The sequence below is a fragment of the Gambusia affinis genome, linkage group LG04 (assembly GCF_019740435.1).
Source record: "Gambusia affinis linkage group LG04, SWU_Gaff_1.0, whole genome shotgun sequence".
Taxonomy (NCBI): domain Eukaryota; kingdom Metazoa; phylum Chordata; class Actinopteri; order Cyprinodontiformes; family Poeciliidae; genus Gambusia; species Gambusia affinis.
The window spans coordinates 12,959,519-12,983,975 of record NC_057871.1 but is presented as its reverse complement, the minus strand read 5'-3'; the positions used below and the strand labels follow the sequence as shown (position 1 = coordinate 12,983,975).

The window sequence follows — 24,457 nt, the reverse complement described above, 5'->3', positions numbered from 1 at the left end:
AGGAAAGCAGAGAGCTACTGGGAATGTGGGGGATTAGCGTGCAGCTCGCTTTCAAAGATCCGTCTCTCTGACACACACATGTATAATATCATCTGTTTCATAATGGCACAACCACAATGGCTGCTGCTATTTTTAGAAGATGATTTCAGAGTGTTGACGTCTCAGAGTATTCAGCATATTTAAGTGTGGATAATGGAGAATTTTCCTGAAGGTGGCTGGCTTGTCACAGCAGCCCAGAGCGAGCCTCAGTCAGCATTCATGAGCGGCAGAAGTCAGAGAGCATCGGGTCAAAAGAATCATGTGTATCTGCACTGGCCCACATAACATTCAGAGTTTCAAAAAAAAAGGTCCATTTCAGGGGGAAAAATTAATGCTAACATGCAGCATAGCTGTCTAAGACAAAAACAGTTTTCTAGTCATTTCAAGAAGCTGTTTTAGCTAAACAAACATTCTCATTAGCCAAAAGTTTCATAATGTTTCTCAAAAAGGCCATTTGTTGCAAGAATAACACACTTATAGCAGTAATTAAGCTAAAACTGAACAAACATATAAAGATCTGGAAAAACATTAAGAGATCACTTAAAACTATCAGTTTCTCTTATTTTACTTTTTATAGGTTTATGTTTGAGTAAAATGAACATTGTTCTTTAATTCTATGAACTACTGTAAGCATGTCTCTGAAATTCCAAGCAAAAATTTTGTATTTATTAGCAGAAAATGAGAAATGGTCAAAATAAAAAAGATGCAGAGCTTTCAGACCTCAAATAATGCAAATTAAAGAAGTTTATATTCATTTAGAAACAACAATACTAATGTTTTAACTCAGGAAGAGTTCAGAAATCAACATTTGGTTTAATGACCAGGAGGTTTTCAGTGGGGTTCAGTGGAGCGGACTCTTCATTTTTTACAGAGCTGTACACATTTTGCATTTAAAATAAAAAAATATATATATAAAATTGTAATTCTGTTCAACTAAGAACTCCTCACATAGTTTTAGCTTCACCTGGTTAAAATTCAGTAAAAAAAAACCAAAACAAAACAATGTCCTTGTTTTTTGGATTAAACATCATCCAACTAAGCATCATCCAAAAAACAAACAGATTATCACTGAACTGTATTATTGTTAAGTTAAATAGAAAAGGCTGTGATGTTCACATGCTTAAAATCTACAAAAACAGCTAAAAAAAAAAAAAAAAGATTTTTTCTTAGCTGATTTTTTTTTTGATCAAATGATCAAGTATTTGTTACCAAGGATGAACCAGACAATTCTCTTCCTGTTATCTTCACTTGTTTATTTCAAATTTCCAACGGTGAGAAACCAGAAAACGCTGCGTTCCAGGTGTGACCTTAAATGTTCCAGGTGTGACCTTAAATGTTCCAGGTGTGACCTTAAATGTTCCAGGTGGGACCTTAAATGTTCCAGGTGGGACCTTAAATGTTCCAGGTGGGACCTTAAATGTTCCAGGTGGGACCTTAAAATGCATCCACAGGTGAGCCTCCAATTGACTCAAATGTGTCAATTAACCTATCAGTACTGGTAAAGTGATGACATCATCACCATCATCTGGGCTTTCCCTCGCTGTTTAAAGAGACAGCAGTCATTCTGTATATAAACATCTGATTCTAAAGAAAGCTACAAAAAACATAGGAAAAAGAAATTCTCGTCAAGTTTTCCATCAATAAAATAATAATTTTGAGAATTCTGACTGACCTAAAACAAGAAAAGTTTGGTTTGATTGAACTTCAGGCAGTGAGAAAAAAAATGTGCGTGTGTCTTTTTATTCTGGACTAATTTTCCACTGTGGCTACATTTGTAGACACAAATCAGCAACAAAAAGAAATAAACTAACTTATTAGATGCTTCACAGATTCGCCAGGCTTCCTTCATTGATGTTTTTGAAATTTTCCCATCACTTATAAGCATTTGGTCCCTATGATGTCCTGTATAAACAACGCATTAGATAAACAGTTCTTACCCTTGTTTTGTTACTTTATTCATCGTCAGGTTCTTCTCTTCCACACAGTTCACTTCGTTCTTCTTCCTCTTCTTCATCGCCTGTTCCTTGTCATTGTTCAGCTTCTGGAACAGATAAATGACATATTTATGGATAGTGAAGAGAAGAAAGTGGAGGGTAAAATCTCCACTGTCCTTCTTTTCTTTGACTCGACACAGATGGAAGTGATTCATCACAATCTTGAATAAAAAGAGTGCAAATCAAACTGCAAACACACTCCAGTAGATCGTCTTAAAAACTGGGACCGCGAACCCAACCTGCCACACAACAGGCCCACAAGGACCAGACTCTACGGCTGGGCGATTTACTGACTTCATCAATTAATTTTATCCATTAATCTGGATTTTTTTCTCCAATGCTCTCCATGGGTTTCCATAGCTTAGAGTGAGACCTTAATGCTATTTATCTGAACTTTCAAGCCAACTCTACAACAAAGTTTGTTTTGGTTTTAAGATGTACGATGACAATGAAGTAGAAATAATACAAGAATAAGGTCATAACATTACCATAATAAAGGTTATAATATTAAGAGAATAAAGATGTAATCATATGAGAACTCTAGAAATTTAAATAAGGAATGCTGAGCATTTTGTGAATTTTCTTTGTTACAGGTTTTACATTTATTGTGAAACCGGGCATTTATTGTATCGTTTATCAGCTATTGTGATAAATTTCTTATCCTGATAAGAATTTTGATTTGTTATTGTCCTGATAAACTCCAATTTGTAATATTTTTTTTGGTCAAAACAGTTAATTTTATTATTTTTCCACTGTTCATGCAATAAAAGCATCAAGAAATGTCAATATATTGAAAATATGATTAAATGCAGTTACTGTGTGCAGTCTAGTGATACAAATCACACAGTTTTAATGTGACTGGTGTCTTAAAGAAGAATATTACAAATGGGAATGTTTTTCCAGAGCAGTTATTTGTATTTGTGTTCGCTGTGACACACAGTTACCAAAAAAGAAGGAATAAATGGTGCTTATCGTCATTTTTATTGTTACTACAATAGAACAACAAAATATTGTGATAAAAAAGAATGAAGCACACAGACAGTGCTGGTTACACCAGAGTGTAAAATCTCTACTGAAGCTTTTTTATAATTAAAACGACTTTTTTTCTCTTGATTTTAAGATGTTCTTCTTGAAAAATTGCATCATTTTGAGACTATTTTTGCAACTAAACTAAAATTCTCGTAGAATGACCTTAATATTCATTTGCAATTTCTTTTTTCAGAAAATAAAGCAATAAAAAAAAGAAATGGAAATCTAATAAAATCAGATCTTGTATGAAAATATGAGATTTTATTTTTAGTCCATATCGCCCAGCCCTAACAGAGTCTTTAGCACACGTGTCAAACTCGAGGCTCAGGGGCCAAATCCGGCCCACCGTAGCTTTTTAGGTGGCCTTTTAGACTCCAAATGACGTCAATAAGTTCCTCCATTTGATCACAAACCTGCAAAATTCACACAAAATCACCAGATGGCCACATTTTTCTGATTATACTGACATTTTTCTCAAAATTGGTCAAAAACTTTTGGTTTAAGTGACTGCTGCCTCAGCCCAACTGGATGGCAAGTTATATTCTGTGACCGATAGAGCGACTAATAAAATGTCACAGCGCAAATATCGTACAAAATTCTTACAGATATTTCCAAATTAGCACCTGTTACGGAAAATTATTATTTTTAGTGCTTAATACAGCTAATCTTACCCCAGGTGTAAAAGGTATATTGAACAGTCTGATTTTGAACAAATTTCTTAACAGTTAATTTTATGTCATATGTAAAAGGTATCTTGAACATTCTATGTTGTATAAATTTCTTAGTTTTGAACAGATATTCTGTGAAGAATTTACAGGAAATTATCCACCAGAGTAAATGTCAAAGGTCAGGAACTAGATGCAGATCAAAGGAGATCTTTTAGTATTGTTATCAGGGCTCAGGAAGCCACGAAATTAGCATCTATTGCAGGGCAGAAGCCTGTATGGTTCACAGAGCATCAAAGGTTTTTTAGAACCACATCTGGCAGGGTTTAAACTAAAATGCAACATAGAATGTTGAGATCACTAACAGTTTTCTAAGTATTAATAGCAAGTTTATAATGAAAGTGCATTATCTAAGTTTAGAAGGGTGAATGCTGAATGTATTTGAAAATTTTACTGTCTATGATAATATCTGAACCAAATGGAAATTGTTTCAATGAAAATGTGTTGTTTAGTATTAGAAAACTGTTCAGGATTTTATGTGATAAAGCAAGGACTTAAATCTTTGGAAAATGCTGAATGCAGTAGACCAGAATTAGGTTTGTGAAGATAATCTTTCCTTAAACTAAATTACTTGATTTGGCCGGGAGGCATTCCGAATTTCACAGGTATCTGTTAGAGCCAGAAGACTAGGATGCAGCTGCTTGCTCCATTGTTCTTCTAGAGACCAAATGGCCTTTGATCTCTGGCGTGAAATTAAGGGAAGGTCTAAGTTCCTCTGAGTGTCCAGGGGAGCTCCTGGTTGGTCGAACCAGGGGTACGCCTTAATGAATACATTAACAAGGAGAGAAACGCCTCCACTATAAAGAGATTGAACACGATAATAATAATTTAGATCGCTGTTATTTCCTGCCGTTTTGGCATTCGGCCTTCTCCAAAGACATGTCTTTGCTTTTTCTTTCTCTGTCTCTGTCTTTGTTTTTATTCTTTGTCTGTCTCAGGTAATGAGTCTGTATCTTGGCTGCTTTGCAGCTTGTGTGTTACTTCTTTGTGGTTTTCTATTGGATTAAACGTTGTAACTCTGTGACGTCATCACGCATGTTGCTCCTGATTGGCACACACTCCTCGCTGGAAGAACCCGGGAAATAGGAAGAAATGGAGAGCCAAGCTTTTTCCAAATTAAGCTAACTTAGTACTATTTCTTTCTTCAACACACCACAAAATCTGTGATTTTGATTGCAGAAAAACCACAACAACAATTGCAAAATCCTGGATGGGCTGGTCAGCTGGAAAAGATGTTCAATATTTTACTTTAAGAAACCCTTATTGAATCCTGAAGCAGCCATTTATTTATCTTTCAGCAATTTCATGGGCTTTATCTATACATTCTGACACAAAGGGCCCTTTGAGAACATTCATATTTTTGATATGGCCCAAAATGAAACAGAGTTTGACCCCCCTGATCTACAGCATCTGAGGCTGAACTTCATCCACACCTGGCTTCCTGCCACTGGGAGGCGTTTTAACTACCTCTGCCACAGTGACGCCATCCCACTGCGTCCAATTGTATGGCGAAACCCTACAATTAAAAACACCATGTACTTCCACCGTTATTATATTCTCCTTTCACATGCATCTCAAACAAACAAACCGGGTTGCCAGAACAACTGCTCTGAATTCTTCACGTACAGCTAAGCTTGTGTTTGACTTGTCTCACCTTGTCCTCCTCTCCCTCTGAGTCAGAGGCCGCTCTGAACTGCAACGTGCCCGTGTTGATGTAAAATCCCCCGAGCTTTGTGGTCAGAGACGCAGGAACCAGCTCATCATACTGGGAAGGATAACAATGGAAGACAGTTTGTGGCGTTAAGTTCACAGGACTGCAGAAAACAAAAACCCCACTTACACAACAAACACTGGAACGCTGTTCGCAGATTTAAAAACATCGGAGTAACTGATAATGTGTTTTGTTAACATCACACAAAAGCACCCTCTGCTCCTCCGCTGGTCAGCGAAAATGAATGGAGCAGCAGAGTAAATAAAGATCTGACATGGATTATAACATCCCCAGGCTACATGCAAGAACATTTCCCCCATCGTGAATCAGAACAAAGAAAATCTGAGGCGAAAAGGTGCTGACAATTTGCAAACGCAGATAAAATACCAAAGCAAACCTCATTTAATCGCACAGACTCGATGGTTGTGGAATAATTTCAGCAATTACAGCTGAATACTGAGCATAAAACACTGTCAGGGGAAAGAAACATTGTAAATCCATGAAGGATATAGATCTACAGCGACTGTTTTTAACTTCAGTCTCAGGTTGGTTGTAATCGGGACATCAGGCTATCTTTAGCCGAGCGCTCACCGTCTGTGAATGCAATGTTGTTAAACATCAGGGCAGCAGATGAATATTTAATAAGAATCAGGAGGATGCATACCTCAACACAAGAAAACAGCTGAGCATCCAAAACACAGATTAAGAAGAATTTATGGGGTGTAAAATGGCAAAGAGTTGGTTATTATTGTGACGCTGTATGTCCAGTTGTTATTTAAAAATGTCATTATTACTATTATCATTAGCCATAGATATTTTGTCTTGTTATGAGTTAGTTTGTAACCATTTTGTCTATGTTACATAGATTTATTTCTCTATTGAAAAGGCACATGAATATTAAAACATGGTTTTAATTACAAATTTTTGATAATTATTAAGTCGGTAAGTAATATATTTCATTAAATTGAGATAAGGCGTAGGAATAAACAAGTCTTCATTTCTTCTTACTCCTTTCCAAAGAGAAAATCAGCACTAAGCTAATTATTTTGTTCTTGGTTAAGTAAGCACATGTTTTCTCTGTGCTTGTCTTCTTGTTTTTAAAAACCTGTTTGAAATAAATAAATCAAATCAAGGAAACAGCAAATGTGGTAGGGGTGCACCGATAACTCGGACAGATTTCCTTAATTTTGCAATACTGGAAGATAATTACGTGTGAAATCAATCTAATCTATTCCGAACAAGTTGTAAAAATCAGCCATTGTCTCCTTTTGCTCTACAGTGAGAGAAGCTGACTGACAGACTCGCCCACCAGGTCACTTTTTCACTTGTGCGGTTAACTATAGTCACCTCACTGTTGCCAATTTAGCAACTTTTTCACTACATTTAGTGAGTTTTCAGTTTTCTTTAGCAACTTTTTTTCAAAATAGCAACTAGCAACAAATCTAGCAACTTTTTTCTGTGTCGATGTAGACTGTAGCGACAAGTGAACGCACCAATCGTGTTGCAGTTACAGCAAGACCCTCCCACCTTCAAAGCACTTACATTAGTATAACAGCAGCCATAAATTAAGAAAATCGGGGTCAATTCATTGATCAATCGGTGCACCCCCACAATCAAACTGAATACTGCTTTTCATAAATATAAACAACTTGTGAATTTATAAATCCAGCTTTATAATTAGAGTGAACTTGGCCGCCCCCTGCTGGCGTGGGGGCCGTAAGCAGCTGTTTAATTTGCCTCTGCCATGAGGTTGAGGGTACTTACAGCTTCAGAGTTGTCTATAAATGGGTCCGTCTCATCATAACCAAACCCAATATCAATCAGATCTTGCATCCGGTCTTTTCTCTTCTTCGTAGCCATGTTGCCCTGAAAATGTAATATGAAAAATAAATATTTGCCAGACAGTACAATGTTTTATATTTAAAATTCATGGATTTCACACTGATGTAAATTTGGGATTTTTCTTTTTCTTCAGGAAACACAAACATCTTTTTAATCGCTGCTATTTAACCTTTGTGTTGTGATTGCTTACTTTATTTATTGTATGAATACAGTAAAATCGTGACATAACATTTTCATTTAATGTTGTTGTTGGATTATTGCTAGAAAAGCAGATTTTTTAGAATGTAAATAAAGATCCTGTCTAAACTGTGCAACTCATGTTATATAGATATATATGCAGCTCTGGCAAAAAATAAGAGCCCACTGTACAGACTGAAAAACTAGATTTCTGAACTCTTCCCGAGTTAAAACATTAATATTGTTGTTTCTAAATGAATATAAATAGTTTTCTTTACATTATTTGAGTTCTGAAAGTTTTGCATCTTTTTGTTATCTTGAACATTTCTCATTTTCTGCAAATAAATACTAAATGTTTGCTTCGAATTTCAGAGACATGTTGTCAGTAGTTCATAGAATTACAGAACAATGTTCATTTTACTCAAACATATATCGAAAAAAAGTAAGACCAGAGAAACTGATCATTTTAAGTGGTCTCTTAATATTTTCCAGACCTGTATGCATGAAAATACTAGCATTCAATAATTAGCCAATTGAAGTTCATGTTTTGCATGCCAGTATCTGTCTGTTACTGTTGAGTCTGTTGCTAAGCAACAACTAAAGTACTAAAAGAATAATCAAAACATTTCCTATGTTTTGTTTCTTTAGAGTCAAACATTAAAGTATTTCTAACTTTTGAGAACAGACATGTTCATCTATGCTGGTTAAAACCCAACTTTTTTTTCTATTTCTCTTCGTGTTTTTAAAGTCCAGCCACAACAATCTTATAGAAAGTAAAGAAATTTTAAGACTATCTCCTTTTATATATCAAGTGTGTATTATACCAGAGTGTTCAGGGTTTAATCAACTCTAAAAAGTGCATGAAAGCAGTTTTCAGGCTCTGATATACTCAATGATAAAGAAAAATAATCAGATTTTCCTAACTTTGATTACGTAAAAGTCAGTCTAAAAAAATCTGGCTGATTTCCATCTGTGGTTTATTAATTGGTGCGTCTGTTAATAATGATAAATAATTACTTACATATTTATTTTCAAACTTTTTTGCCAGGGCTTCGACCTCAAGCCGCTCACGCTCCTCCTCATCATCATTGAAGCGGTTGAGGGAGGCGGTCAGACTTGGAGGATTGCTTTTATTCTGAAATAAACATTGCAAAACGGAAATAGGATCAAGAAACTCAATACCTAAAACAACTAAACTGCAGTCAAATAACGCTTTGGTGTCCAAATAAGCAGCTTCTATTTTGATGCGCACTCATTTGTGAGTAGCATACTTTTTTTATTTTTTTATTTATTTATTTAACTCTCATATTAAATAAACTTTATCGTCCAGATCTGCATACAGTTAAAACGTATTTGCGCTCCCAGCTCATCAACAATGCTCCTCCATCTCTGTCTCATCGCTGCCAGAGGGCCAAACTGCATGTGGCATTTCCAAGTGCCATAATGGCTGAGTGACTGGGCTGTTGCTGGGCAAGTCTGAGTGAAAAGGACACAGGTAGCAACATGATATACACTATATGCGTTAAACAACCAGGAGGAGATATCGCTGTTATATACACTACAATCTGCAGAGCGCTACTAAAGTTGAAAAGCTGCACAGAGCGGACAGCTGCTGCCTTTGTGTTGAGCTTGTACTAATGGTCACTTTAAGCCACGCTATTCCACGAAAGGACAAGGTGCACTTCCCCCCATTTAACTTACTATGACACGTCCATATAAACACTTTCAAGAGGTGTAAAATAACTCCGACAGTAGTTTCCCATGTTCCGCCAAGAGTGAAAGCGGAGGAACCTACCTGGAGGTTCTGAATAAGTTCGCCATAATTAAACTCGGCGGAGGTTCGATCGTCGGGCTCGGACAGGGACAGGTTGAGCCGCACGGTCGCCCTCCTTTCGGCAGCAGCCTTGTCCCTGTCGCCGGTTTTACCGAGACGACCGTTACTGGTGCTGCCTCCTGCCCCGCCGCCTGCTTCAGCCTCCCCGGCTCTGTCGAAGTTGAAGTCGGCCTCCTCATCCAGCCGGCGTTTCCTACTCTCCGCGGCTGTTCCAGCTGCGAAGGCCGACAGGGTGACAAACTGCACTTTTCTCGGTTCGGCCATTAGGATGAGCTGCCTGCCCGCCTGCCTGAACCTCACTCCGGACAGACAGCGACGCCGAGAAGAGCTACTTCGCGAAACTACTCCAAATTGGTGGATTGAAGAAGATTCCGCTGAGCTCCGACGGCTGCTCGGGGCCTAGACGGGCGTTAGAGCCTCCTCCGCAGCATACGGATTGAACTCCAGGGGATGCGACGGTCGAGGGAAAGTTGTTTTTTCAGCAGCTACTCTCATCCTCGGTTCGCTATGGGGCTGAGACATTCACAGGAGCCATCTTGGGTTTCGGGAGTAAATAAAATATCAGCGGAGAGGGGTCGCTGCGCATGCGCGTACACACAAAACGGAACCATGTGCCACAGGGGAGTGCATCACGTCCAATCAGCGCACAGCGGCTCGTAAGCCCGCCCCCCGCCACAACAGGCGATAATAACAACACTCTGAGCTCTAATCTGACCTTTATAAAGTGTCTGAGGGAAGGACAGGCTATGGGATTCGTGGAGTACATGCTTGGCTGTTAATGCCGAGATCAGCTGCCTTCATTTGATGCTTTTCTTTTCGGCCAAACATAACACAGCTGAATGGGACTTATTTTTCTTACCCTTAAACTCAAATTCCAAAATAAAGAACTAGTAAAGCAATAGTATTTACAGTAACCTCCTGAGGGACACCCCTAACGATGCAATAAACCACGTTCACATTTACAATAAAAGTCGGGTTCTCTTGAGGCAGAAACCAAATTGTGATAAACCTGTTGCAAAATCCTAGAGTAAAAGTTTTAGTTTCTAGTTTAATGTCCAATTAATCCCCAAATAGAAAATAACAAGTCCTCCCAGACTCAATTTTAAATGAAGAAGTTCATTTTCAGATTTTATGTAGTTTGTTTTATCAAGAAAACACCTATTAAATTTGGTTTAGGTGGGCCACTACACTACCTTAAACTTTTAACATCCAGTCTCTCTACTAAGAAATGCAAAAGTAGCCTGTTGTTTCTTTTTTAATTATTTTTGATGGTTTAAAAATGTCTCTAAATGCTCTCAACTGCAAAATCAGACTATGTTGGAGTCATTTTACTACTTTTATTCTGGGCTCTGTGAAACCAAGAGATTAGATTTTAACATATTTACCCCTAAAGTTAATCATAGACAGTCCTGTGAAAAAATTAGGACATGTTAAATATTCAGCTTTTTATTAACAAATGTGCACGTATTAAACTCTAATCCTATTTTTTATTTACAAATGGAAAATAGAGTAATTTAAGCAACAAAAATAATTTTGCTTTTTTTCATTAAACAAAAGATATGAACAAAAATGTGTATTAACACACTCTATCGCCAGTCTGAGGAAGATCTTCCTCCCTCCTCTGTTTCTGAGGTTTGAGTGTCCATGTTTTTCTGAAAATTAGGTTTGAGCAAGAAAAAAACCCAACAGACATTCCTAAAAAATATTACAGACCAGAAAGATAATTTCAGCAAGTCATATTTCATAAATGATATTACATTAAGGGTAAAAGTATTTAATACAAATCACTGCATTGTAGCAGATAGTGAACCATTTTTCCTTCTGTGATGTGTAGATCCATTCGTGTGACACACTTAGCCATCCCTCTGTGTCATTAGAGGAGGACTCTGTTGTCTTTGGCCCACTTTCTCAGGATCCTCATAATGTATTCAACCTGAGGGTTTCCTGAATTCTGCAGGAGGACTAAAACCTCCTTGAGCGTCTCCCTGCAGAACAAACAGGATATGTTAGGAAACAAGGTTGGATCGAAAATGCATCACGTGTCGTGTTTATTTTAAATGACATCACACCCACTCCAGCAAGAGAATAGATGATAAAATCACTACAGAAGGAAGAGAAAAACATACTTGGGCTCCTTGTTTGCCAGTATGAGCTGAAAGACGCCGACACATGCCCCTCTTTTGCCATCCCAGTAATTGGAGCTTGGGTCCAGCTTCTCCAGTTCATCAAATGCTTTGGCAGAATAGTAGAACTGGCCCATCTGAAACAACACATGGTCACAATGATCTGATCTGCAAAGTCTGGGTTTAGAAACATTTGTATATGTGTATGCTGACAAGTTTCTCCAGAGATGGAAAAACTCCTTGAAAACAATTACACAAGACTAATTTTTTTAATACTTCTGTTTTGTTTTTTGCCTCATCTTATTTTTCTTTTGGATAGGGATTGGCTATAAGCCAATGTTTCAAACTGACGGCTTGTATTGGGCTGTTTTGTATTTTTTGGTAAATACCACTTACATCTGTTGTGCTAAACTACATGTCAAAATTAAAAAATAAAAATGAAACAAAGAAGAAACATTTATATGTCAACTTAAATTTTCAGTCATCCATTACTTCTTCCTAATTGTGGTCCAATGAGAAACTCTTTCTTCAAGTCTTTTGAAGTAAACATAAAACTACTTCAGGGTTACTGGAAGCTAAATATAAATGCAGAACCATTTCTTTTTCAGCAAGTGATAGCAATTCTGCAGATGGCAGTAGGAACACAAGGAGGCGGTAGGTGAGTTTGTTGTTCTCACAGATTTTCTGTCTCATTTTACACGGTCACATCTTTTTTTAAATAAAAGTTACATCCTGCAGCTTTATGTCAGATTGCTGTTATGACTTTAACCATGCTAAAAACCCACTGACGTGGCTGCAGAAAAACAATTCTGCAAGGAAGAGTGGGCCAACATGGAAGGCTCTTTGCCAATATTTGATGGCCGCAGATGCTGCCAAGGCAGGCAGAACCAGTTATTAGGTTTATGGGGCAATTACCTTTTCACACAAGGCCAGGTTGGTATGTATAGCTTTTTTAAAACCTTAATGAATGAATTCATCAGTTAGAAACAGCATATTATATTTCCTAAGGCTATCTGTGCCTGATGTTAAAATTGGTTTGATGTTCGGACACATTTAAGGGTGACCAATACAAATGTGAAGGAGGCCAAACATTTTTCACAACACTGGGCACGGGCCAAGGAGATGATGCTGTAATTTAAATTAGTTGCGATCCTGATGAAAATTATGCACCGCTCTGCGAACAAAAAGCTTTGCAACATATCATCAGTAAAGCAATATATTTTTTAAGGGGCAGTACTTTGTGTTTTTCAGGCATATAGTGTCATTTTACAGCACAATTAAGTCCCTGTGTTACCTTAAAAATATTATTTACTGAAGAGAAATGTTACTTTGTAATTTAAGTCCTTAAAATTGGGCCTTTGCCTCTTTAAAAACTCCAGGAAGTTATCACAACATGGCTCCTCTGTTAACCCTTTAACAACATTTTTACCAGGGTTTCACTGAGAAGGAGCTTGAATAATGAGCTCAGCAAATGCAGTTCCACCAGGTGTTTGCTAATTACTGCTGGCTAGTCTGAAGGAGCTCAGTGGGGGAGGATTTATCAAATATGCATAAAAGAATCAAGACAACACTCCGGGTAATTTTTTGAGGAGGAAATAACATTACTAAGCTCAAAAAAAGTCATGTGTTTTTTGAAAAATAAAAAAATACAGAATAAAATTGCTCAAAGCAAAAAGAAAAAGCTAAAAAAAAATACACAACGATTTTATATAAAACTGATCCTCAAACAAAACTTTAGATGACCTTAAAGGAAATTTCAAGATTATCTCTTATTAAGTTCTCCTTTAGGAATAGGAAAAGGCAAGAAGAAAGAGGAGGGTGTTACCTTGTAGCAGTCGTTGGCAATCAGCTGCAGCATACTGAAGGAATCAGAGGAAGTGCCCATTTTCTGATAAAGCTCCCAGGCAAGCTGGCCCTTCTGGTTCATTATGTCTGACAGGAATAAGATCAGTGAGTTCAACAATCCGTCACTCACAGGCAGCCTCAGCTTATGAAGATTCAAATTTGGGAAATATTGGAGTCCATGAGCAGCTTTTACTGCTGTAAATTAGGCCAAGAGAAGAAGCAAAATGCCCCAGTGAAGATATCCATTCCTTCTGCTGAGTGTAACATCAGCAGAGAGGAAGACAGAGCTTATATTCGATGCAGGCCTGAGGTTAGAAATCTGGCAGCGATGTTAGATTCAGATCCAAGCCACAGTGAACCAGCACAAAGGAGCTCTCGGATGTGATTCCCCGTTCAGTTAAGGTATCTGAGTCAGGCCCGCATTCAAAAGGAAAATTTAAGATAATCTGTAAAAATCTGAGCGCAAGCAAATCTGAAGTGAATCGACACATTTAAGAGGTTTAAAGTAAAGAAAATGAACTAGCATTATTTTCCTTTTCACATCTTTTTGTGCTCTTTATTATTTATTGGGGTTTTATGTGATAGACCAACACAAAGTAGTGCATAACTGTGAAGGGACAACAGTTCAGTCGGATTGGGTGGAGAACGTCAAAGAACATCAATGTTAAAGTTAAACCACAGATTCTCAAATTAATTTAGGTCCAGAATTGACTGGATGCTTTAATCTGAACCAAAGAAAAGCCACTTTTAGTACAAAATAAAATAAATTTCTAATCATGCTCTACATCATAAGTTCTATTATGAAAGCTAACAAAATTAAACTAGAACTTATTTATATTTTCCGACAAAAACCCCCCCAAACTATTTCGTAGAATGAGGTGAGCTTTTTCAATAAATAGGTAGCATAGTTCAAAGCTATTCACTTTTAAAAGCCTGCTATAGATATTAAGATCTTATGAAAAAACTCATAAAATGTCCATTTCTTTTTGGTTTTGTAGGAGCCACAATGGAGAAGCCAAAGAGCGGAAAATTGAGCCGCAGGTTGCAGAAAACCTGATCTGCGCCATCATCATGTAGTTCTGGATTTACACACGTTGAGGGTTTCTGTCACTACAGCATGATGCTGCCACCGCCATCTATCTTTTCTTCCCAAAGTCTGGTGTATGAAGTTAGCTTTTTACAGCTGTGACATAAAGGCCACATTTGTGAAGTCTGATGTTTGTTGCGTAAAGTTCTCTCGAAAACCTCTGAGGCCTTCAAAGAACAGCTGGATTTATATTCAGGCTCAATTAGACACATCTGGATATTTCAAACCAGCTGCTCGCACTAAATTTTATTTAGCGGTATCTGAGAAAAGGGGTCTATTTGCAAAATGTTCAAACTCCTTATCTTTTTTTTATTTTACAATCTTTCTCAGCTTTCTCTTGGTGTATCACAATCAAACACACGGATGTTCAATGCTGTAACATGAAAAGGATGTGAGAAAGCTCTATATATTTCTGATTAAGTGTACCGTCGTAAATTTTACTTCTGTACTTACAACATCGAGCCAGCCAGCTGAGGTAAACATAGTCATTCTTGATCTTTTCATTCTGAATGAGTAGAAAAACCTGAAAGGGAACAAAAAATAAGCACTAAAAAAGCACAGAAACATCCATTGACGTCTGCAAAAGGCTCAATCAAAGTACCTCCTCTGCTTCTTTGTAGTTTCCCAGCGCCGCTTTAGCTTGAGCATAGTTGAAGTTGAATGTGTCATCGTTGTAGAAGTAGCTCTGGAAAAAGAAAAGCTTATGCAACTGTCGTAATAAAAACGAACCAGAATAGATTCACTTTCAGCACCACTTATCATTCAAGGTGATGCTTCATAACCAGGTTTCTTTTTCCACCTAATAGCAGCACAAAAGCAACACAGATACTCTACTAACCTTGACAGAGTTGAGATATATGAGAACATCCTCAAACTGTCTCAGGAGAAAAAAGCAGGAGGCCATGCACTGTCTGCCAGGGATAGTATCTGCAAAAAAAAAAAAAGAGAGAGAGAGAGAAAAATCTGTTCACACATTCCAGCTTTCAAAAATAATACTGGAGACAATTTTATCTGGCTTACCGCACTCGCTAGCTGAGCCACCGACCAACTGAAAAAACTGCTGGGCGATTTTTAGGTGATCCCTCTTCAAAATACAGGAGCATAAAACTTATCATCATTTCACACGCAAAGCGGTCAGATGTACTGGCATGCAAGCCTTTTTAAAAAAAAAAAAGATCAGAAATACTCACTGATCCGATGTCTAGTCCAAGTGCAGCATTCACAACTCCTTTTAAAATATACTCCTATCACAATAAGATTATTATTAGATTGAGCATATGAAGGAGAATTTGTAAAAATGAGAAACAATTATCTTTTTGGGGTCTTCCTGGTCCATTGATAATACACTGTAAAACATTTGAAGGTGGTTTAACTTGAAAATGAAAGTCCACCTGCTGTCTTGAAAATGCAATTTAAGTCGACAAGAAAATTGTTTTGGTTTTGACTCAGAAACTAAAGTTCATGAAGTTGATTTAACAACAAGAGACAAGTTGTCTAAACATCGTTTTTTAAGTTAATTAATCTTGAATTGAGTTTTAACTTAATGCTGAAATTTAGACCAAATAATTATTTCACAATATGGAAGAAAAAAAACTGCCCTCACCTGCTTAAAGAGCCACATTTCTCTATTATTTTACTCACAATATCAAGTTAAAATATCTATTTATTTTACTTTAGAATAATTTAAATTCCTGTTACAAATTGCACAAACAAAATCTTCTGATCTGATAATAAATTTTATTAAACATCACATGAATGTTTTTGCGTACTAAATGTTTGTGCACAAGACTTTATCCTCAAGCTTTAAAATGAACATTTGCCTTAATAAAACACAGTGTACTAAGATATGATTTTAACTGTTAACTGACTGTATTGAACATCGTTTATAATTTCTTTTGGTTATTTGAAATGTTCTTTCCTATAAGAGCTCAGAAAACGATTGAAAAACAAATAGTGCCGTCATTTTTAAGTAACAAGAGACTCAAACATTTAAAACTGATTGTCACCTGAGGGGTAACGGGATCCAGATCTTGGATGAGGTTGTACGCCTCCTGGACGTCGTCTAGAAATATAAAAACAGAGATGTCAGTGTCAGACTTCTCTGAGAAAGAGACAGAAACTCTAAACAAGTTCAAGTCAAATAAATAAAATAGTTATAGACAGCATTAATCAAAAATTATTGCAGATAATTGTTTGAATTAACAAAGACTAGCAGAGGATCTTCATGTGTGCACATGAGGCTATTTAATTTTTTGCATTTTATGTATAAAATACAAAAAATTAAATCTTAATCAAAGAAAAATATTTCAGGAGTAGTTTCACTGAGTTGGTTTGTAGTAAAGACAGAAATATTCGAAATGTGCCAAAACTCAAGAATAGAAATGCAGAATAAAAGAATTTATTAATTTATTTTTCCCATATTTGTTCAAGGCATCCAAACAAAGATCTCCCTCTGTGGTGAGTCTTGAAGCACATCAAATTATTTTGATGCAATTTCTTATTTACTAAAACTCAAATAAAGGTTTAAGAAAACTACTTTTATGCTTTAACTTTTATCTTTACTTCTAAAATCAAAACAACCAAAACTGGTAACAAACCTGCAGCAGATTTTTCTCAACCTTTATGTGTTACAGTGGTTAGAAAAATAAACTCTGAGTCAGAACTCAAGTGCAGCCTGATCAGTGCATTTCTATTGAAAAAAGCTTCTTTATTCCAAACAGAGACACATCCTTGGTTATAATGTGTGTGAAGTCAGATGCCAGAACATTTCTAACATTTTTCCCCTGAACTGTTCATTTCACGTCATTTCCATTGACGGTTATTCACATTTTTATTCTGCAGCGATTTTTTAAAATATTCCCAAACCATTTATTTTCAACCGCATCTTCCCATCACATCCTCTAGTCTGCGTCTTCTTCTAAGATGGCTGCGATGTGTGTGCACACCTTGTCTCAGATAGTAGATGACCAGGTTGAGTCTAGCCTCGGGAATCACATCGATCAAAGGCGGCAGCACCTGCAGCGCGCCCTCCCCGTCCCGGAACACCACCTGCAGCACAAAGCGGTTCAGGGAGACAGGAAGCGCCAGCCCTGCTGTACGCCTCCGTACAGTCCTCCGCGCTCGCAGCCGGAGATAATGGGAAGCTTACCAGGTTGTGTCGGATAAGCTCCTTAGCGAACTCAAAGGAGCAGGAGGAGATGTCGATTAGGTTCTTCAGCTCAGCCTGAGAGCAAGAAAGGCGACACAAAATAAAACAAAACAGATGTAAACAATTCCAAAAGAACAGCTACAGATTTGGAGTGATTACTTTGTTATTTTGTGTACAATGGTCATTTAATAAAATATATATAAAGCATGAGGTTTGTGTCCAAACATCCATCCATTTTCTAACACCCTTGTCCCTAGTGGGTTGCAGGGGTGTTGATGCCTATGTCCAGCTAACGTTTCAGACAGACAGTACAAACAACCTAGGGAGAATTTCGAGAACTCAATTAACCTGACAGTCATGTTTTTGGACTGTGGGAGGAAGCCGGAGAACCCGGAGAGAACCCACACATGCACAGGGAGAACATGCAAACTCCATGCAGAAAGACCCCGGGCCGGGAATCGAACCCAGGACCTTCTTGCTGCAAGGCAACAGCTCTACCAACTGCACCACTGTGCAGCCCGTGTCCAAACATGTTTTATTTATTTCAAACATATAAAATCATACACATGAACAAGGAATGCAAAAGATACATATTTTTGTACTAGAATAATCTTAACATGCTCGAGAACAGTTGATAAATTTAAGACAAATGTCAAAAATCTTTGTTTGGTGAATTTTTTTTCTTTGAAGTAATAAAGCCACTCAGGCTAATATTGTTAGGCACTACTGTGAAGTAAATAATTAAATTGAAAATATGTCTTGTTTCTTTAAACTTAAAGGTAAAAGAATAAGATGTTTGGCTTCAGCAGAGAGGATTTGGAGGCAGTAAAACGATTTATTACAACAAAGCTTTGCTACAGTAAAGAAATTATCAACCAAAAAATGTATTTTCCTCACTTCTTTTGCTAAATGTAGTTGCACCTTTAAGCTTCATCCACATTTAGTAGATAAAATATTTGTACCTCTGCTGCTTTGCCGTTGTACAACCTGAAATGGTTGCAGGCTTTGAGGTTGAGAGCTATGGTTGAATCCGGGATGTTCTGCAGGTACACGGCCAGAACCTCCTGAGACACATCATAGTAGTCCAGCTTGTAGTAACACAGAGCCACATAAACTTTCAGAGCCAGGTAATCTCTGTAATCACAGCATGGAGCGAGAGGGGAAAGAAATATGCTGCTTAGGGACAAGATAAGATGAAATGCCGATTAAACTTTGAATAATGTCGGATCAAACAGGAATCTAACAGGGTGTATTTTCATTAACAGTAAGAAGAAGAAAAAGCTTATATAAGCTGCAGTGCTCTGTAAAAGTATTCACATTTTTGTTGTTGTTCTGGCTCCGTAAAACCACAAACTTCAACATATTTTATTTGGATTTGACATGATGGACCAGCACAACGAACGGTGGGAGGTGGGAGGAAAAGAATGAGCCTCTCCACAGTCTGAGAGGATGGACACGCAAGAATGTAATTGCAAAGTAAGTTAGCATTTATTGCAATCTGAGCAGGTTTTACAGCATTAATACAACATACAATTAATTGTGGTTATTATAAATTTCCAATATTTTTTGCGGCAGTAATAAAAGTGATAACTTGCATCAGTAAATGAGGACAAATGTGCCACAGTTTCATACTTTTACTTGTAAGACATATTGAAAATATGTATAATTTGTCTGCTGTTTCATAATTTTGCGCTACCCTGTGGTGGTCTGCTCTGAAAGATCCCAATGAAGCACATTAAAGTCTGTCACTGTAACAGCAAAACAGGAAAAAGTTCAAGTGGTGTGAATTTAGTTTTGCTCCATAATGTGTGAAGTCCAGGAAGTCTAAGACTGCTGCATTAAAACCTCCCATCTGCCTCAGTGGTTTTGGAACAGCAGGACTGTGAAGATAATTTCAGACCTGTTCTGCAGCAGAAGGCGTTTATAGATGTCTATGGCCTCTTGGTAGTGAGAGCGCATGTAGTGGATGGAGGCCAGGCTCAGCTGATCCTCTGTCACATCCTCCAGGTTCTGGTGGAAGGCCATCAGTCGCTTTTCGTCCTTAAACTGAGACGCAGCGTTACAGGAAGAGATCGAAACGCAAAATAAAGTACAAATACTGGAGTGAACTGAATGCATTTTAAGAAGACTGTTTTATGAGGCCAAAAAGAAGCTATAATTGCTAAACCTTGTGCTCCAGGTGAAACAGCAGCCGGTTTTGGAGAGGGGACATCGGCGCTACAGAGAGCGAGAGGGGACAGAATTAGTGAATAAAGATAGGACTCATCAGGAAGCATCACTCTTTAGTTTCCAACAGCGACATTAGAGACTGAGGAGCATTTTAAACTCTTCTTATACAGAGATCACAGCATCACTGGGAGGTGTTTACCAGCTGATTACTTCCATTGCTGAGGAAACAAATTGAGCAACTTAACTAGACATGACATGTAGAAAATAATGGAGAACTGGATCACAGATATGAGGCTGAAACTGTATTTAGTCAGACTACTTTTTATATTAACTCACACAAATGAAAGGAACTGTTTGCTGACATCATTGTGGATAGCAACTATCTTTTGTTTTTCTTTTTTGTCACATATATAAATGTTTCAGATCATTACTTAAATTGTAATATCAGGCGAAGGTAACTTGTGTAAGTACGGTACTAGGGGTGCTACTATTGCAGTTTTCTGGCCAATCTGTAATTACCAATCTTTAAAAAGTCTGATTCTGATCTTGGCCGAAACCAATTTGTTTTGTCTAAAATGTCCCTAAATATAGCAAGAAAGTTGCTGAGTTGGTAACAGTGGGTGACTACAAACTTGCAGACATGACCTGATGGTCTGGACCTTTGCTGAGGCAGAAGAAGATCGAGGGAAAAGATTGGCTTCACATGCAAGTATCAGCCGATCACCCATCTCCCAAAAGTAAGAAAATCGGCACCAATAAATCCGCTCGTTGATAAATCAGTGCACCCCTAGTAAGTAACTCGTACAGTTTCATGCCATTCAAACCACAAACAGGAGTAGAAGATCATTAAAAATAAAAGGTTTCAATTATTACATGGCAAATTCACAGACACTGAAGACATTTATATAAGTGAAAAATGCACCACAAGTTCTTGGATAGAGATATAAATCCAAAAGGAAATTAATTAAATGGAGAAATTAATTAAGAATTAATTTGCTTTGGATATAATGCATCAAAGTATAATGCTCTGATTTTTACTAAAGTCAAAAAAGTCCATCATAATCCACCCTGTTGGATGGTGTGTTTATAGACTGAGAACAGTAGGAGTTATTAGTTTTGATGCATTTCATTCAAGCAGAAAAATATTTAAATATTTCATTGTTTCACAGTTTATACCCATTCGAGAAAAAAATTGTCGATTCCAAACTACTCTTCTCTAGAAACGATAACTATGGAATTCGCAAGAAGACTAGAAACAAACAAGTACCAGCAAGGAGTAAGGAATGTTTGGAAGAGACGAACAAACCCCTGAACGTTTGTCTATCAGCCCTCATCTGATGGTATGATGTCTAACTCAAAACAGGAGATGAACCGATATAAAGACATGGAGGCTCCTAATAATCTATTTCACCATAAATCAAGCTCTATGAAACTTTAGGTAAAGGAGGGAGGCTGAAGAGTCACACTCATCATCCAGATGAAAACAGCAAAGTGCCTTAAAAGTAACTTATTATGTTTCCTTCAAACCGGTGAGGACAGTTCTATCCTGAAAACATGTTTTGCCCAAAATCATTCTTAGATAATGAGATTTCAGTTTCATCAGTTCTCCCTATGTTTTAGGGTGTTTTGTCACTTTAAATGCAAATAAACTGCTGCTGGCCACGCCCCCCATTCAATGTTAATACTCCTGCATGAAAGTGGTTGCAAACAGATGCGCAATTATACAACTGTACATCTTTGAAAAGCAGAAGTGGAGCCTCATGCATAACGAACAAGAAAGCAGCAAGGGGTTTCTGGATTGTATGTCAACAACAAAACGCTTTTCTTTTCCAGCAGCCATTGTAAAACACATACAGCTGCAAAATCAGCCGACCGAACATGATGGAGCTCCGCTTAGGTTGCTAGATAACCAGGCTAATTTTTTAAACTCCAAAAAATATCAACTTATTGCCAAAAGTGGCTGTATGCAATTTTTAAGCAATTGGGCTGTTTTTAGAAGCCATTGAGACCCAAATGGAAGTCCACAAAAAGTGGAAAATGTGAGTTTTGCATAATAGATCCCCTTTAAGTTCACTTTGATGGCAAGTTGAAAAGTGAACGTCTCAGACAGCAGGAACTCAATGAGGAAAAGAGGTTGGTGCATTCTTGTTGGTTGAGCATGAGGCTCCACTTCTGCTTTTCAAAGATGTCCGGTTGGATAATGGCATGCAGGAGGTACAATCATGAACAGATAAAACTCTGCAAAGGAAGTACAACCTGCAGATTGAAAAATGGCTGAAATGCAACAGAATAGTGCAATAGACGCTGGCTTGTTGGTGCAGGTCCACAAAAAGACAACAAAAACAACAGTTTACACTCTTCCTTCAACTGAAGCTAATTTTTGATAAATTTGACTTGTATGCATTTGGACTGCTGGAGGGAGTCGGAGTACCCAGAGAAAACCCACTAAATCCTTTAAGCCCCAAGTCTGTAGCAACCACAAGATATTCTTAAACATTCTTGGTGTCATGTTCCCATTTCTGAACAGGGAAAACATACAACCTCCACACAGAACCTGGCTCTATGTTTTATAAATAAGAAATTGCATCGAACATTGTTCTTTATGAGTGTCTACTAAACTAAAAGCATGTGCAGCATTTTCATGCTAAATGGCACATGTACAATAAAAAATCTTAAAAACTAAACAAAAGTCAACATTATGCTAACAGAGTTTTGCTGAAGTCTGTACCTTTCGACGCTGCCTCCTCAGCTTCTTTATAAAGCCCCAGAAAAAACAGGGCACAGCCCAGATAGACCCACACCTCTGCAGGACAATCCGGCTTCTTTGTCAGAGATTTGTACTCCTGTCAGAAACATGGTACACATTTAATACAAATGTAGTCAGAGCCGTGAGTAAAATGATTTTACGTATACAGAAGTATATATCTACTTATTGTTCACATCTTGTATGCCCTGATAAAAAAAAAAAAAAAGTAATTTAGGGGGAAAAAGAATTACCTCCATGGCTCTCTTGTAATCACCAAGGTGAAATGCACAGTAGCAAATCCACAGGTCTGCATTCTCATGTTTTTCTCCAACGCTTCTCTGAAACTAGAGATTAAACAGCCTTTCAGATAAGAGTGATATTCCATTTCTTCAAAAAACAAAAGATCTCCAATTTCTTGTAATTGTTAAACTAAAACTTAGAGCTTGGCTTATTAGGTTATGTCTTCATGGAGGTTATTTACATTTACCCCTTTAAATCTTATACATTTTGCCCAGTGGGTTTTATAGGCGCTGTAAGTGACAGATGAAATGTGAAACAGAGGGAAACCACATTTTGACACAAACAATTTTGCCCATTCTTCTTTGTAAAATAGCTTTGGATACATTCCTGGACATTTAACGCCTCAGTCTTGCCACAGATTCTTCAAAGTATTTAGCTTAGATGTAATTAAAAATGTTCAGTTTTTTTTTTTTGACAAACTACAAATAGTAATTCTTATGCTTTCCTTTCAGCAATGTCTTTCTTTTTGACATATCTCCATACAGGTCAGATTTAGGATTTAGGACAGCTAATGCTGTCCTGTTAACATTCTCCCACCTGAGTTATCAATTTCTATAGTGTAGCTCCTCCAAAGTTACTAAGGGCTATCTCATCGTCTATCTCATAAAATCCTTAAGAAATATATTAAAATACATAGTTATTATGTGACAAAGTATTAAGGAGTATGAATATTTCAGCAAAAACGTTTGCAATTTTCTATCAATCCACTGAAATCTTTTCAAATGTCTGTTTTATTATTTTTATCACTGGGAGATGCATTACCTCCAACAACGTTAAGGCACCCAGGTAGTCTCTTTGCTGAAGGTACTCCTCCAAACTGGGGACCTTGGTTTTGTTTTTCTTCTTTTTATCACCGGTGCTTCCCAGGGTCTCTTCTGCCACAGCTGGCTTCACGCGTGACAGTATCTGACGACAAACATATTAATGATGAGCGCATAGTCATCCTCGGATTATTACATGGTGCTGTGGCAATGCCAAAAAATACTAATTTTATGCAAAGAATAAAACCTCCTCCATGATAGTTACACTCGAACATTAACAGTATAAACAAGTTTTCTCACCATTTCGATGTGTATATCTTGAGGACCTCAGTGTAAGCTAGGTCTTGTTTATCACTAGGGTAACGGAAAACACTTTTATGTTCAACTCCGCGCCGCTTAAATGTATCGCTGTAATTTTGAGTGAGTTATATCTTATAAAAGAAAATCAAATAAAGCTTTTAAAAATCAAAATATAATCAGGAAATTGTCGCCATCTTCTAAACACTCCTTTACATCAGATTTGCTAAATTGTTTCTTAGTAACGTTAGCTCGATATGAGCTAAGCTGTAACAGCCCCGGCATGAGTTACAGTTTCCGTCGACAACTTTTCAAGCTAAAAGCACGACAAAAATAGTTTAGTATTTAAAAACATTTTCCAGATTCACAGTTGCTTGTTATGTGTTACTCTCACTTTATTAAATAAAAAAAAATCCAGCCTAGGTTATACAAACAACTTAGCGATGAAAATGTAAAAAAATTAATATCTTAAGGAGCTTTATTTTGTAGGAAAGCCAATATATCTTGTCTATCTCATGTTGAGCTTCACTTTTCAGTGTTTCAGTCTTAGTTGCTTAGCAACCACGAGCTTCAGTTTTCTCTTTCGCTTCTTTGTTTTGATTTTGGTGTAGATGAAGAAAAAAACTCAAC

General features: G+C 37.3%; 2 protein-coding genes across 2 annotated transcripts in view; both read right to left on the bottom strand.

Annotated features, from left to right (window-relative positions):
• Nucleotides 1–10,790, bottom strand: part of ubn2a (ubinuclein 2a) — a 34,127-nt gene extending 23,337 nt beyond the window's left edge. The window contains exons 1-5 of the mRNA XM_044115419.1: nt 9,313–10,790; nt 8,539–8,652; nt 7,263–7,364; nt 5,442–5,552; nt 1,977–2,080 (exon numbers count right to left, since the gene is read on the bottom strand). Of these exons, the coding sequence (XP_043971354.1) occupies nt 1,977–2,080; nt 5,442–5,552; nt 7,263–7,364; nt 8,539–8,652; nt 9,313–9,615 (734 nt within the window). The 5' untranslated portion in view covers nt 9,616–10,790. The remainder of the gene's footprint in view (nt 1–1,976; nt 2,081–5,441; nt 5,553–7,262; nt 7,365–8,538; nt 8,653–9,312) is intronic.
• A 282-nt stretch (nt 10,791–11,072) lies between these two features.
• ttc26 (tetratricopeptide repeat domain 26) lies at nt 11,073–24,116 on the bottom strand. Its single transcript, XM_044115420.1, has 18 exons — nt 23,831–24,116; nt 23,532–23,675; nt 22,721–22,813; nt 22,452–22,566; nt 19,722–19,771; nt 19,455–19,600; nt 18,517–18,688; nt 17,555–17,629; nt 17,352–17,454; nt 16,413–16,468; nt 15,597–15,650; nt 15,427–15,490; nt 15,245–15,333; nt 15,008–15,091; nt 14,860–14,929; nt 13,300–13,406; nt 11,478–11,611; nt 11,073–11,336 (listed from the first exon to the last, which is right to left on the bottom strand). The coding sequence occupies exons 1-18, from the start codon at nt 23,831–23,833 to the stop codon at nt 11,225–11,227; spliced, it is 1,671 nt and encodes a 556-aa protein (XP_043971355.1). The 5' UTR covers nt 23,834–24,116; the 3' UTR covers nt 11,073–11,224.
• Nucleotides 24,117–24,457: the final 341 nt, after the last annotated feature.

Excerpts from the sequence above, each read along its gene's own strand:
- ttc26 (XM_044115420.1), bottom strand. Across the intron at positions 19,772-22,451 it reads TGAGGAGGCAGCGTCGAAAG|CGCCGATGTCCCCTCTCCAA; the intron begins GTACAGACTTCA and ends CGCTCTCTGTAG. Across the intron at positions 15,491-15,596 it reads TTGGACTAGACATCGGATCA|AGGGATCACCTAAAAATCGC; the intron begins GTGAGTATTTCT and ends TGTATTTTGAAG.